This window comes from Sinocyclocheilus rhinocerous, unplaced genomic scaffold, assembly GCF_001515625.1.
Source record: "Sinocyclocheilus rhinocerous isolate Xijiao unplaced genomic scaffold, SAMN03320098_v1.1 scaffold752, whole genome shotgun sequence".
Taxonomy (NCBI): domain Eukaryota; kingdom Metazoa; phylum Chordata; class Actinopteri; order Cypriniformes; family Cyprinidae; genus Sinocyclocheilus; species Sinocyclocheilus rhinocerous.
The window spans coordinates 913,324-927,989 of record NW_015639777.1 but is presented as its reverse complement, the minus strand read 5'-3'; the positions used below and the strand labels follow the sequence as shown (position 1 = coordinate 927,989).

At 34.2% G+C, this 14,666-nt stretch overlaps 1 protein-coding gene across 3 annotated transcripts; it reads right to left on the bottom strand.

Annotated features, from left to right (window-relative positions):
• Positions 1 to 669: 669 nt before the first annotated feature.
• Positions 670 to 14,274, bottom strand: LOC107751913 (1-acylglycerol-3-phosphate O-acyltransferase ABHD5-like). 3 transcript variants are annotated; one of them, XM_016567686.1, is made up of 8 exons: positions 14,230 to 14,270; positions 13,787 to 13,892; positions 10,371 to 10,456; positions 8,605 to 8,977; positions 7,564 to 7,718; positions 4,985 to 5,096; positions 4,634 to 4,820; positions 670 to 1,065 (listed from the first exon to the last, which is right to left on the bottom strand). In XM_016567686.1, exons 2-8 carry the CDS (start codon positions 13,846 to 13,848, stop codon positions 976 to 978), a joined length of 1,065 nt encoding a protein of 354 aa, XP_016423172.1. In that variant the 5' UTR covers positions 13,849 to 13,892; positions 14,230 to 14,270; the 3' UTR covers positions 670 to 975. The 3 variants fall into 3 exon arrangements, with proteins under 3 accessions (XP_016423172.1, XP_016423170.1, XP_016423173.1); XM_016567684.1 differs by having other exon boundaries at positions 13,787 to 13,867; positions 14,230 to 14,262; XM_016567687.1 differs by lacking the exon at positions 13,787 to 13,892 and having other exon boundaries at positions 14,230 to 14,274.
• Between the last annotated feature and the right edge of the window lie 392 nt (positions 14,275 to 14,666).

The window sequence follows — 14,666 nt, the reverse complement described above, 5'->3', positions numbered from 1 at the left end:
TCCCTTCTGATCCCAACAAGTTTATAGTTTTGAGGTAGAAAACAAACAAAATACCTGAATAATATTAATATAATACCTGAATACCCGTGGTTCCTGACGATATTTCGAGGTTTTATGATGCTGAACAAGTTCACAAGTTCGTTTACCTAATCACACAATGATATAACGTATACACAATTATATAATTAAAGCACCCAGTAATGATGTGAAACGTGGATGTTTTACATTTCTAAAGCATATAAAGGGAATAAACTCACCTTTTCACATAAACAATGAGAAAAAATAAAAACCTTAATTTTGCCCCTTCATTCAAGTGCTTGGTTCATGCATGCGAATATCACCGGCATCATAGGACCATATTTAGAGTCGGAGTGACTGTCAGGCACGTCTGAAAGTGAGTTTTGATTGAGTAATGTGTAGATCTGTGCTGCTCAATTCGTGAACTGTTTCAGACAGTTTAGTCCAATTGGAGAAAAAAAAAGTTTCATAAGAATGATACGTTCACGAACCAGAAATCACTCAGGACCGTTTGCATGAGGCTATGGATTACATGTAATATTGTTGTAAATAATGTTAATTTTCTTGCCCAGACTGATTGTTTCGCTTCATAAGACCTCAATATATCATCAGGAACCAAAAGTATTCATTTCATGTTCCTTGAATAGTTTTTTTTTTTTTACATAATAATAATATATTTCATAGTAATTCATAATTATTATGTTTATACCAAAATCAAAGATGAACAGATTTTCTTTTTCACATCATCATGTCAGAATTATGTGACATGCAAACAGTAGTAAACAGTCAGCAGTGGTGCAAATCAAACATCTGGTTTTCAAACCAAACTCTCAGGTCCAAAATTAGGATGCAGTGAAGATAATCCACTGACATGCACAAGCTAATGTTGAGATACACAGTTCTGCAGAAAGCCACGTTTGAAGAGGTCCTGACAGGAAGTACCTTCATCACCACTCTTCAGCTTATTGTTTCACAGACATGAAGTATCTTCTGGTTGAAATCCTCTGGCTGGTCAGCATACACATAGTGTCCTGCACCTCGTATGGCCTAAAACCAATGCATGTCAATAAGAAGTTTAACATTAGTTAAACAGTACACAGGCACAGCCTAAGATAACCAAGAAAACAATATATGTATCAGAAGAGCCATAATAAATTGTGGGTGTTTATTTTGAACCACTGCCACAGATGGTAATGTAAAACATTGCAATATTTTCTCTTGGGTCTTTTTGTTTATCTAACTTTCCTAATAACTCAAAGATTACACAAAGGCATTGCAGAACTAGACTAATTAGTCAGTCAGTCTGGAACACGAGTACATTCACTGTACAACGACCTTTGTTTTTGGACTGCCAATTCAAGCAATTGCAAATTGTACTTCTACAAGACTGCTTGCTTCCAACATTTTAATCTATTAGAATTTGTGCAAATTAAACTCCTACTGGGAGTAAGTAGTTAATTGTGAAAGTTATGCCATCCAGTCAAAGCTCCCAATGGCTGTGAAATTCCATAACAGATATCTTGCCTATATCATGCACTAAAACAGAAATACTGTCACGTTGCCTTTAAAAATCATCCCCTTTGCATGAGAACTGAGATGTTCTGTTTTGCTCATACACCAGTGTGTCTCAAAACTGTCAAAAATAGTATTTAACTGCCACATTAATAGCCTCTCTGACAATGACAAGGCATCTTGATAAAAATAAACCTCAGTCATTAATTTCTAATACTGTGATCCTTCAGAAGCATATGCAGAGTTGTAGGTGCTACACACAGCCAGGAGCAGCGCTGTATGGCTTTCTCCTTATTACCTCACTGTGACTAGGTGTGGCAAGTTTCTGAACACAGAATAAGCAATGTAAATGCAGGCAGCCATGTGTTCAAACATATGACGGCGTTTTAGTGTCACGTAAAAAAAAAAAAAATCTAAGATTACGAGAATAAAGTCATAATATTTTGAGAAAAAAGTCACAATTACGAGAATAAAGTCATAGCAATACGAGAATAAAGTTGAAATATTTTGAGGATAAAGTCGAAATATTTTGAGAATAAAGTCAAAATTACGAGAATTAAGTTGTAGCAATTATGAGATTAAAGTTATAGGCCTAATATTTTGAGAGTATAGCCTATATTGCGCATGCAAATGGGATTGGGAGCACCGGGAGAAATTCCGGTGGCCTGGCAACTGATTTGAATATATGGGATTATTAGCAGAAATCATACCATGTGTCATGTACTCGCAGGGACAGCTTGGAAATAATATTTCACATCTTCGAATGCATTCATTATATGTAGAGTGCCAGCCACCCAATAATAGCAATAATCTTTGAGCTTTTGGTACTTTTAATATAAAGCAAAGTCTCAGCTTTCAAATTCTGTGAGTTCTATAGCGAAATACAAACAATATGTCTTACAATAATGTGTTTTTCACGCTCTTTAATGCCGCGTGACAGATCGCTGTATTCGTTTCAGTTTAAGCGGCATGTGAATCCATCATCTTTCTGATTACAATGAGACATTCGTTTAATTAAAATATACTGTCTTCTTTGTGAAAATTCCATCACCTACTCCGCAAAAACGTCGGTGGCATCCAGCCTTTCATTCCTCATGTGTATTTAATTAAAAACAGCAATAAAAATGTTCTAAAGATTGAAGTGGGCTCCAACTCGTTAACTTAAGTTATATTGTTGTCTTTTCTGAGGTTAAGTGACTATTCACAAGCTGTTTTATTCATGGTATAATAAGTGCTTGGAAATAATATTTTACGTCTTCAAATCCATTTATTATTTGTAGCACGCAGCCAGCCAGTAATCGCGATAAGGTTTGTGCTTAACAGCTCAGCTTTCAAATTCTGTCAGTTTTATCGCGAAATACAAATTATAAATGTGTTTTTCCTCTTTATTACAAGTTATAGCATGATATAAACATGAAGGAACATCAAAAGGCATAAAAAAACTGTATAATTAAACAAATGTCTCACTGTAATCGAAAAGATGATTGATTCACATGCCGCTTAAACTGAGGCGAATACAGCGATCTGTCACGCCACATTAAAGAGCGGGAAAAACACGTTCTGATTAAAAGTTAAGACAGAGCGTCTTTTGTCTGTCGTTCTTCAAACATTACAGTAGACATATTTTGGTTTACAAACTGTATTGTTTCATCAGTCATGTTAGCACTCGGCTAAAGTATCCACCATTATTGTTTTAAGTGTTCACAGTTTAGCAGCCAAACTTTAGCTATGGGCACGATTCGCTTGCATAAGTGTTTTTGTATTTTATGTCATTATTATAAGAACGGATTGGAGCACTATATTATTGTTTTATGTAAATGTGCTTTGTCAATGGTAGCGCTCGCTAACTTGCTCAAGGCACAATATTAGGACACTTTAAAATACCATATGACCTGCTCTTTAAAAGTATCAAAAGCACAATATTTATTGCTATTATTGGGTGGCTGGCACACTACAAATAATGAATGCAAGCATACTGTCCCTGCGAGTACATGACACATGGTATGCTTTCTGCTAACAATCCCACATATATTCAAATCAGTTGCCAGTAGGGGTGTAACGATTCACTCGTTTTCTCGATGCATCGATTACAAACCCTGACGATGCATATGCATCGATCTTGAAACATGATTTTTGAATCGTGAATCATCAATTTCGGACAGTAATCGATATAAAATGCTAAGAATCGAATGATTCGCAATTTCTATAGCGATTCAATGCTTTCAAAATATATACACATTTCTACATATGCCATGTCATGCCATAGCATCATTAAACTAGCATCTAACAATGGACAAAAGTTTTTTTTTTTCTAACCTATGGTTCTGTAACCATAAAGGCTGCTGTGTAATTTGCCCCCTGACTAAGCATTTAAAGAATTTAGGGGAAGCATTTAAATAATCCTGTGAATGCACTTAAATAATGCAGTATCGAATCGTTATAATCGAATCGAATCGAATTTAATTGTGAATCTAATCGAACTGAATCATTCTTAATTTGAAAAAAAAAAAAAAAAAATCGTTCTTGAATCGAATCGAAAACCTATGAATCGTGAATCGAATCGATTCGCTGTCTACCCAAAGATTCACAGCCCTAGTTGCCAGGGCACCGGAATTTCTCCCGGTGCTCCCAATCCGGGCCATTCACATGCGCAATATATACTCTCAAAATATTCAAACTTTAATCTCGTAATTTTAACTTTATTCTCAAAATATTTTGACTTTATCCTCGCAATTTTTACTTTAGCAAAATTTTCGACTTTATTCTCATAATTTCACTTTATTCTCAAAATATTTCCATTTTATTCTTGTAATTTTTACTTTATTCTCAAAATATTTAGATTTTTTTCTCGTAATTTTTCAAAATATTACAACTTTAATCTCTTAATCTTTTTTGTTAATTATTATTATTATTTTTTTTTTAACATGGCACTAAAACACTATCATATAAATGCATTCATCTGTGTGATGTTGCAAAGTTATAGCATATTTCCATAATACCTCAAACTGTTATCTCAAACGATCAAGGAAATATGACATCTTTAAGGCAATGCAAAAGTCTCTATGAGTGACAGTGTGTGTTGAGCAGTGAATGGAGAACTCACAATGATCTCTACATGGGAGTTTGGCCTCATTTCTTTGATTGAATTGCCGGAGTGGCCATCTATGCTGGAGCGTGAGCCATAGATCACCGTAATGGGGATGTCGCTGTGAATCAGGCCAATTCTCTGCAGCATGGGCATCTTTGCCCAGCCATACGGAATGGTCATGTTTTTAACGGCTGTTTCACCGCTAAAAAATTAGAATCATAACAAAGTACAGACCATTATGAACCTTTCAACATTAACACATATATATCTTGTACAAGACCATTCACAACAAAAGCATAATAAAGATAGATAGATAGATAAATAGATAGATAGATAGATAGATAGATAGATAGATAGATTTGGTACCTTGGACTTTGGACATTAAGATGGTAAATATATTCTGTCACTCTGTTGTCATTAAATATAGCTGCAAATTTCTTTTTGAAGTCTGGTCTCAGAGTCTGCACAAGAGTGGGACCTACAGAACAATGTAAACGCACATCTGTAAAAACTAAAAATTGAAAATCCACCTGAAATCGATCTACCCAAAAATGATGGATCACCCATAAAATGTTCATCTTATCATCAATTCTTCACTTCATGTGTCACATGTTCTCCCATAGTCAGTGACTAATGTCCAGCTCCATTCAGAATCTTACAGAACTCATCAGAAAGCTCTGCAGATTTCCACAAAATTGGACGTCCATCACTCACAAAGTTCTACACATAACCACTGGTGGCTTGTCAGGGGAGGTGGTGGGAGGCACAGCCTTCTCAAAATTTGAGGTGGAAAATGGAAGAACAATTTAATGTTAATAAATTTCCCAATTATTCATTTTATGTCTTCAGAATGTGCATTTCTTGTTTGTAATGTTGATGCAATTACTGCCAATGCAATTACAATTTGGCAAATCTGATGAGATGGAGAAGAGGAGGGGGAGGCACAATCCATAGCCAGAGATTCTGCCTCCTTTGGTTAAAAAAAAAGGCCAATCACCAGAGAGTATTTTACTTTCTCTGCATCTAGAGTGCAAAGAGAGAATAAGGGAAAAAAAAAATCCAAAGGTGGCTAGCCTCCCTTGCTTTATCAACCAATCATTGTAGAAACGTAATTTACATTATATTAATTTGAACTGCTGATAATCTACACAACTACCTAATTATAAATGGCAGAACGAATTATAACACTATAATCCAACACACTCATGTTAAGCGGTATGTACTATATAGCAAATCTCATCTGCTTGATTATTATATTGTTGAAAAATTTAATTATATAACTATACTAACGCCCAGCAATATATTAAAAGTTGGACGTATAGTACATCGTACCTGCATTCATACAGTATACTCAAGTAATGAGATATTTACTAAATAGTATATCTCAGCCGCATGATGTTTATATCGTTGCAAATATGTATTAATATAAAGTTGGATATATAAGTATGTCCAATTTTATCCACATGCATACAGTATACTCGTGGTGATAGGGTGATAAATACTATATAGCACATCTCAGCTGCTTGATTGCTTGTATCATCGCAAAAAATAATCACCCAGCTCTAATCTGCTAAATGAGACTATAAGGCATGAAGATATAAAGAAATTAACAATAACATCATGATTTTCTGTAAAGTTGCTTTGAAAAAGTTTGTACTGTGAAAAGTGCCATACAAATAGACTTGAGACTTGAGAAATACTGAATATTTGCCAGCAAATTTACCGAGCTACCATTTGAGCAAAAAAATAAAAAAATAAATACAAATTCAAACTGAAGAGTCTTAGAGGTCGACCGATAGTGGATTTTGCCGATACCGATAGCTAGGTTGGACCACACTGGCCGATACCGATTAATTAACCGATAGTTTTAAAATTGATACTGAACAAAAACTAAAATAGTGCTTTATTAACAAAAACAGTACTGAACCATAATAGTAGTAGTAGTAAAAAAAATAAAAAAATAATAGTAAATCCTCCTAGTAAACAAGGAACAATACTTACACAGCTTTCATTAATCTTAATGCTACAAATGGACTCTTATTTTAAAGTGTTACCATTTCATTTCAACTGTCATGCTTAAAGATGCACATCTTTAAATATATACACAAAGGCTATAGCATTAAAATTATATACATATGGATATTGTATGTATACTCTCACACTTTAACTGCTTCTATTCTTGAACACTTGATGATTATCTAATCAAAATAAAAGCGCAGCGCTGAGTCTAGGACAGGGGTCGGGAACCTTTTTTGACTTAGAGGTCGACCGATAGTGGATTTTGCCGATACCGATAGCTAGGTTGGACCACACTGGCCGATACCGATTAATTAACCGATAGTTTTAAAATTGATACTGAACAAAAACTAAAATAGTGCTTTATTAACAAAAACAGTACTGAACCATAATAGTAGTAGTAGTAAAAAAAATAAAAAAATAATAGTAAATCCTCCTAGTATGCCGATTAATCGGCAAAACCGATACATCGGTCGACCTCTAGTGAAGACCAACGTCAAGCTGGACATAGCTTGATAACATGTGATTGGGACATCATCTTTAATATTAATCTATGAACTTCAGAACACAAATATTCAGATCCTAGAAAATTCTAGGATTATTGCCAAAGCTAATTTGTTCTTGCAAAACAATTTTACTGCAGCATACACACAGAAAGCAATGTAATTAAGGTATGAGATATGAGACAGGTATCAGGTATGATAAGAGACATGCTCCAATTACTAAGGGAATAATTTCAGTGAAATTGCAAGCACACATCTTGGCTAAATCTGTCCCTGGGTTTTCATTAATGACAGTCTTTATCAAATGCTATTCCACATCATTTAAGATATACAAGCACATCCTCAGCCTTAAGCTATCATTTCTCTTTCTCTCATTAATATGTTTATTACATTTGATTTGCACTCTCAGATTAGAGTAAATCTTACCTAAAGGCCCAGCCAATCTGAGACCAGCGAGAGGGTTGAATGGGCTCAGCATTGCCCCTATAGCTTTGATCCACACAGGAATGGGTCTATCTTGGTCTCCTGAGTCAGGACGCTCTGGAAAACCCCACGGTTCCACCAGAAGCAGGTGCTTTACTCTGGACAGTGGGTAAAAAGAAGGACATATTGTAATAAGTCTGTGGCATATTTTCAATTGGATCACAGTTTCACCTACCACAACAGTTACAACTAGATACACCTACCAAAAATTGATTCGTTTTTTTTTTTGGAAGTTATCTGTGCATTTTTATTTTTTTTTTAAATCGTGGATAGGACAGAAGCAAAACTACACTCAGGGAAACAGCAATTCTAATGCTGTTGAAATCTGATGCTTACAAAAATAGTTTCGAATCAAATTCCGAGGTCAAACTGCTGACAGACATAAAGGTTGTGGGATATGGGGAAACAGGAAGGATGTGAAGAAAAGTGGTTTGCATCCTGAGTGCACAATTACAACAGAACACAGAAATGAGTTTCTATTCATCAAAGGGCTGATTTAAATTTAAATTTGAATTGAGGTAGGACACAGGATACAGGACTGTAAATGTTTGAATTTAAATGTATGGAAATAGAACTACAATGGGGGGAAAATACACATAATGGCTTTATGTTTAGTTTTCAATAATGTATTTCAGTTTTCAGTATGGATTATGCAAAAACATTCAAATCGCAAGGGACAAAAACATTAGATAATATGAATGTGTAGAATGCCACACGTCAAAATTCATATTACTATATTTAACATATTAACTTAATTTTATGGACCATAGAGGAAAGAACAATTTGTTTACAATATGCTCTAAATTCACCCCATTAAAGATGCAACAACCTTTCATTAATTAAAATGACATCTGTGACTTTTTGTTAATTAATCAAAAGTACTTTATTGTTGAAATGTGCTTGCACATTTTAAGTATTTATTTAGGATCATAATAAATATATTTCATTGAAGCTGTGCTCTTTTTTTTCTCTTTAGTTACAAACCTGGTTGGGTATGTGATTGCGTAGGATGTAGCCAGATATCCTCCTAAGTTATGGCCTAACATAATCATACTTTCCAGACCCAGTTTCTCCCTCCACTGCTCAATGGACTCCACAAACTGGAGTTCAGCCTCCTGTGAATCCGTATTGAAGTGAGGTCTGCTGCTCTGGCCAAAGCCCAGCAGGTCGAAGGCATAAACGGACCTCTGCTGAAAGAGAGAGTCCAGGTTCAGTGCCCAGAGTCCCACACCGCCCCCAAATCCATGCAGCAGCACCAGAGGGGTCTTATTTTCTCTTGGCCCCTTAAATATCAATGTCCAAAGTAAGTTTTTGTCAGATATGTGGACAAACTGCCTGCAGAACTTGCTTGTGATGTCTGACAGGAATAAAAGGAACAGAAAGGGAAGCAATAAGTTTCTTCTTTACAGAGAGCCAAAATTAAAAAAAAAGAAGAAAAAAAAACACACCAACTTATTAAACTAATACATTTAGTATTTTATCTTTCACTTACACACAAACACACACACACACACACACATGCACACATATGTATATATGTATAATTTTTTTAATATATATATTGTTTTTTTTTTAACCAATATAATTAAAATAGAATTTTGCAGATTTGATTACAGGTAAAACTATAAGAAAATACAGTTTTATAGTATTGCTCCCACAAGGCTCAAATACATATTTACTACCTTTCAAAAGTTTGGGATCAGTACGATTTAAAAAATAAATAAATTAATACTATTATTAATAGCAAGGATGCAATTTATCAATTGGTTTATAATGTTAGAAAAAAAATATTTCAAATAAATGCTATTCTTTTGAACTTTCTATTCATGGTAAAACTATAAGAAAATACAGTTTTATAGTATTGCTCCCACAAGGCTCAAATACATATTTACTACCTTTCAAAAGTTTGGGATCAGTACGATTTAAAAAATAAATAAATTAATACTATTATTAATAGCAAGGATGCAATTTATCAATTGGTTTCTAATGTTAGAAAAAAAATATTTCAAATAAATGCTATTCTTTTGAACTTTCTATTCATTAAAAATCTGTCATGGTTTCCACAAAAATGTTAGACAAAATATTGTTTTTGTAACCGTCAAAAAAAAAAAGATACAAAAATAAAATAAAAATATTGCTTTTGTAACGTCAAAATATTTCTGTTCTGTTCTGTGTTCCCTGTTCCTTATTTCTAGTTTGTTGCCATAGTTTCTGCTTCATGCATTATTGGGACTATACTACACAGCGTTCCATGACAGTTTTTTAACATTGAAGATAATAATAAATGTTCCTTGAGCACGTTCCTTGAGCATGATTTCTGAAGGATCATGTAACACTGAAGACTACAGTAATGGCTGAAGAAAATTCAAAGAAATAAACCACATTTTAAAATATTGTAAAATAGAAAACAGTTATTTATATTGTTACAATATTAATGTTTTTACTTTATTTTTGATGAAATAAATGCAATCTTGCTGAAGACTTCTTTTAAAAACATTATAAAATCTTAAAAAAAAAAAAAAGCCAGAATTTTGAATGGTATTGTAGACTGTATATAACTTACATTATTTTTAACTGTAACAACAAAACTAAATTGAAGGTTATATCAATATATATTGATTGTCATCAATTATGTGGATAATATAACTCTAGAGACAATTTGCTATATCTAACCATTTACATTTTGAGAGGCCAGCCAGATTTGACTTTATAATTTGATACAAACAAAGGATACAATGGTGGTTACTCACACTGCAGCATCTTCTCTTCTGCCTCTTTCAGTTGGCTCTGAGATGTCGGGCACCAGGAGGGCAGCCAGCCAGTGATCCACCATGATCTACAGTAAAATTAAATGTCAGCCTCTCATTCTTATTTTACTTAGATAGAAACTAAAACGACACGGCTGTAAACGTTTGTACTTTAAATAATAAATAAATAAATACATACATACATACAGGAAATACTAAGGAGGCACAGATTAAAATCTACTTACACAGCAGAAAATAAATACATAAATAAACAAATACATACATAAAATATGAAATAGGAATATATATATATATATATATATATAATATATATAAAGTAGGCTTTCAAGTATGCTTCCAGAGAACACAAACCTTAGACTTAGAAATTACTTGATAAAACTCACTCTGCAAAATCAAAGCAGCATTGCGCATTGTAAAAATAAATAAATTGTATACCGTGTCCATGTTACACATCTTACATGTTAATAAAATGCTTTTCTAAACTATCATATATTACCAATGACAAAGACAGTGTTTAATTATGCACATTTCCACAAAATAATCAAACTGAGTATAGGGTACAATGGGGCTTTATTTCCCAAAGCTAAAGAGAAAAAACAAACCAGTACTTTCTTAAACAACTGCTGCTATGCACTGTTAAAGGCAGGGTATGTGATTTTTCAAAAACACTTTAGAAAACTGATTCGGGCCGAATCGCAAAACAAACTTGTAGCCAATCAGCAATAAGGGGCGTGTCTACTCGTGATGTGGAGGAGAGAGCTTTCAGTGCATGGGACAGACATTAGCCGAGCGACAGAGAGATAGAGATGGTGGATAAAAAACAAAAGAGGAAAACGTCTGCGGAAGGATAAGGCAAGAAGTAGGACCCGTGTAAATATCGGATCAGCTTTCCAGCGCTGGAGAGAACTCAAGGAGCGGAGGCCTGTGATCGGACGCCGAGGTTGCTTTGTTTCTTCTCAATAGGTGAGTAACAACGTGTGTCTACAACAGCTAAAGTCTGCCTACACTGGACGCGATCAAACGACCGTTGAAAACCATTTGAAATTTGTGTCAGCACGTCATAAATAGAACCTGGCAGCAGTTTTCTGTCGGGGATTTGTTGCGCCGCGCCGTTGACGTCCGTAGACACGGTGTAACATTGGTTTTGCTTTGTTTCACAGAACTAATCATTGCCTGGGGTGCGTACGTATATGTGGGGCGGAGCTATCAAAATAGGGGCAAGACCCTTTTGGGGTAGGGGCGTGTTTGTTTTGGTGATTTCAAATATCAACATTGGCTACCAGAAATCACTTACTCTGCCTTTAAACTGCCCTAAAGCATGAGGTTATCAAGAGCAATGACATGAGCAACGACTGATTCACGAGTAATGACAAATTGATTTGGATCTGTCACTGAATCTTTTAAAAATGTTGCGGATTTAAATAGTTAAGGAGAATCTAAACTATCACATTTATTTTGAGGTAAAATACTTCATTAATCACCCTGAACAAAACTGAACAGTTTTTTAAGTACCTGTGGAATAAAAACACCCATGGGTCATTCCATGTCAATTCAAGGTCCCCAGCTCAAATTTTTGATTTTGCTAATATTTTTTCTGAAGAAAGATAAACATGTATAGTGATGAAAGCCAAAATATTAAATGTCACAGATGTATATTTACGGAGTAATCCACTATTTTGCAGAGGGGGGGTCAAAATGACAATTTTCACCTGAGATTCAGAGCCAAATTTTTAGGGGGGTAAAAATTACTTAAGAAAAATGGCAGCATCATAATGTTATTTTTATCTTCATAAATTTTTTATTTTTTTAAAATCTTCATAAAAATCATCCTCATTTTTAAGGCCCTGTATGGTTTAATCCCAGAGATATCGGGATCTCAGTGCACCTCCATGTATGTTCACGTATGTTTAATGCAGTTGTTTTGACAGAAGGAAACAAATACATTTCTAGTTTCAACTTTATTTGTTCTTCAGATTAACAGTAAAAATATGTACAATGTAACAATTTACTCCTGGAGACTAGGGATGCACGATATTGGATTTTTGCCGATGTCCAATATGAAAAATTCAGAAAATCTTTTAGAGCTCATAATTTGTTTTAAAAATATAACACATGATATTACAATATTACATGATTACACATAATGAATAAATCAGTATATATAAAATTATTTAATTTAAGTGTCATGTTTGTGATTTTTTTTTTTCATGTAAGCTATAGCTTCTGACCTTTAAATCAAGACATACTCTTGATTTTATGGCATCAATTACTGCTTTATTTAATCAGAAACACAGTCTAAATATTATTTGTGTATTTTGCTTTCATTTTATTAGAAGTAAGCCAACATCGCCCCCTAAGGAATTAATGCTCCTTACTGAGCGGGCATTAGGACCCGGGAGAGGATGCCGCTGCACGTGCTATTACCGTTTACTCTATCATACACCGAATGCCTCATTCTGTACGTGCATTCTCAGTTTAAATATGGCGATCCAAAACAGTGAATCCAATCACCATTCAGGCAAAACTTTGCTTCAAGAATTAGCCACAATGCTGAGTTAATCCATAATAACCGCAAGGGAAATTTCCTAACCGCGACAGCCCTACTGGAGACATATTGAAATTCCAATATCTCTGGAATTGAACCATATATACAGCCTTAAAAATGATGATACCAAAAGGTAAGCTTGTTAAGACCCAATATCTAAAAGGGCATTAAGATATCTTTAATACTTCTTGAGTTACAAACTTTGGAGAAAAAAACTTGAAAAGTTTTGACCATATTTTAATAGTCACCTTTGGCATATAATGCAAACAAAGATAGCTAAAGTCAACATATTTTACTAATTGTGTAAAATTAACATTATGATGCTGCCATCTTTCTGAAGTCATTTTCACCCCCCTCTACAAAATAGTGGATTACTCAGTAAATATATCTGTGACTTTTAATATTTTAGCTCTCCTCACTTATACATGTTTATCTTTCTTCAGAAAAAATATTAGCAAAATGAAAAATTTGAGCTGGGGAAGTTTCTGAAATTTGGTTGATTTAACATGGAATGACCCTCCTGAGAAAAGACACACTGACCAAAAATGCTTCCAAAAACACTATTAGGCCAGCAGAGGAAAAAGACACAGAGAAACAGAGAAAAATACCTATAGCACAGTCGAATAGTTTTCTATAAGCAGAAGGGAATAGATTTGGTAGATTTGATTTAGAATATTGGTTCACATTAAGTATATGTTGTTATAGGTTGTTGACCTATATGTTGTTTATTAGGATTACATTGTTCTTATGTAATAACATAAACACTGTAAAGTGACCAAACCATGCTGCTGGTACTGTAAATGATAATGTCACTTAGTAGTTAGATTATGAATTACATTTGGACACATTTTACCTCAATGTCTTGTCCAAGAAACAGAAAACATTGTAGAAGAGACTACGAATACCGATTAACATCAGTACACGCTGTGCCAGTCTAAAGCCAAGAGAATGTGAAAGAGCCGTCAATCAAAGACACAATAATTATATTGAATGAATACAGGCAATTGATTATTTAGTTAGATATTTGTTAAATTAAAGTATATATTTCTAAAAGAAGAATGAAGACAGACAATTGTAGCAATTAAGACAAGTAAGACAGAATACATTAACAACAAACAACCTATTAGATCAACACTTACTGTAGTAACGTTATACAAACAGTTCGCTTACATGGTGCAAACTAAAAAGAATACAACTAACTGAAACAACAGTAACAACGAAAATATACTGGAATTCACACCATTTTCATCCTGAGGGGTTTTGTATGTAATTGTGTGTTTAGAGGGTCACACTTACCCCGTGCCCGCTACCACTGTCTCCTCAGCCATGTTTTCAACACTATTTGTTGTTCAATCAGAAAGAGTTGTCCGAATCGTGAAAATATTGTTGTTCTAATGAGTCGAATCTTTTCATTGAATCAGTTGAACCAGTTAAAAAAAAAAAAACCGAGAACCGTCTCAAGGTTTTGCAGGGAAGCGAGGAATTAACTGATGGGATAAATAAAGCACTACTTTTGAACTGATATTTATACATACGTGCATCTGTAATTGCTATCTTGTAATACATCCATAACCATTTCAATGTCCATTGTAACTCTGTAAACTGTTTACACATAAGTTAAATTGACCTAAATATATGCCAGACATAGCGGTAATGTAACCATTCCGAGTTACGACCCATTTAATAAGCCTTGTTGGCTGACTGATCCAGACTGATTCGCGAATCAATTCAGA

Bases quoted from the DNA above. Each gene is read 5' to 3' on its own strand.
- LOC107751913 (XM_016567684.1), bottom strand. From the start codon at position 14,261: ATGGCTGAGGAGACAGTGGTAGCGGGCACGGG. The intron at 8,978-10,370 runs GTGAGTAACCAC...TATTCCTGTCAG, and splicing joins AGAAGAGAAGATGCTGCAGT to ACATCACAAGCAAGTTCTGC. The intron at 7,719-8,604 runs GTTTGTAACTAA...CCCACTGTCCAG, and splicing joins GCAATCACATACCCAACCAG to AGTAAAGCACCTGCTTCTGG.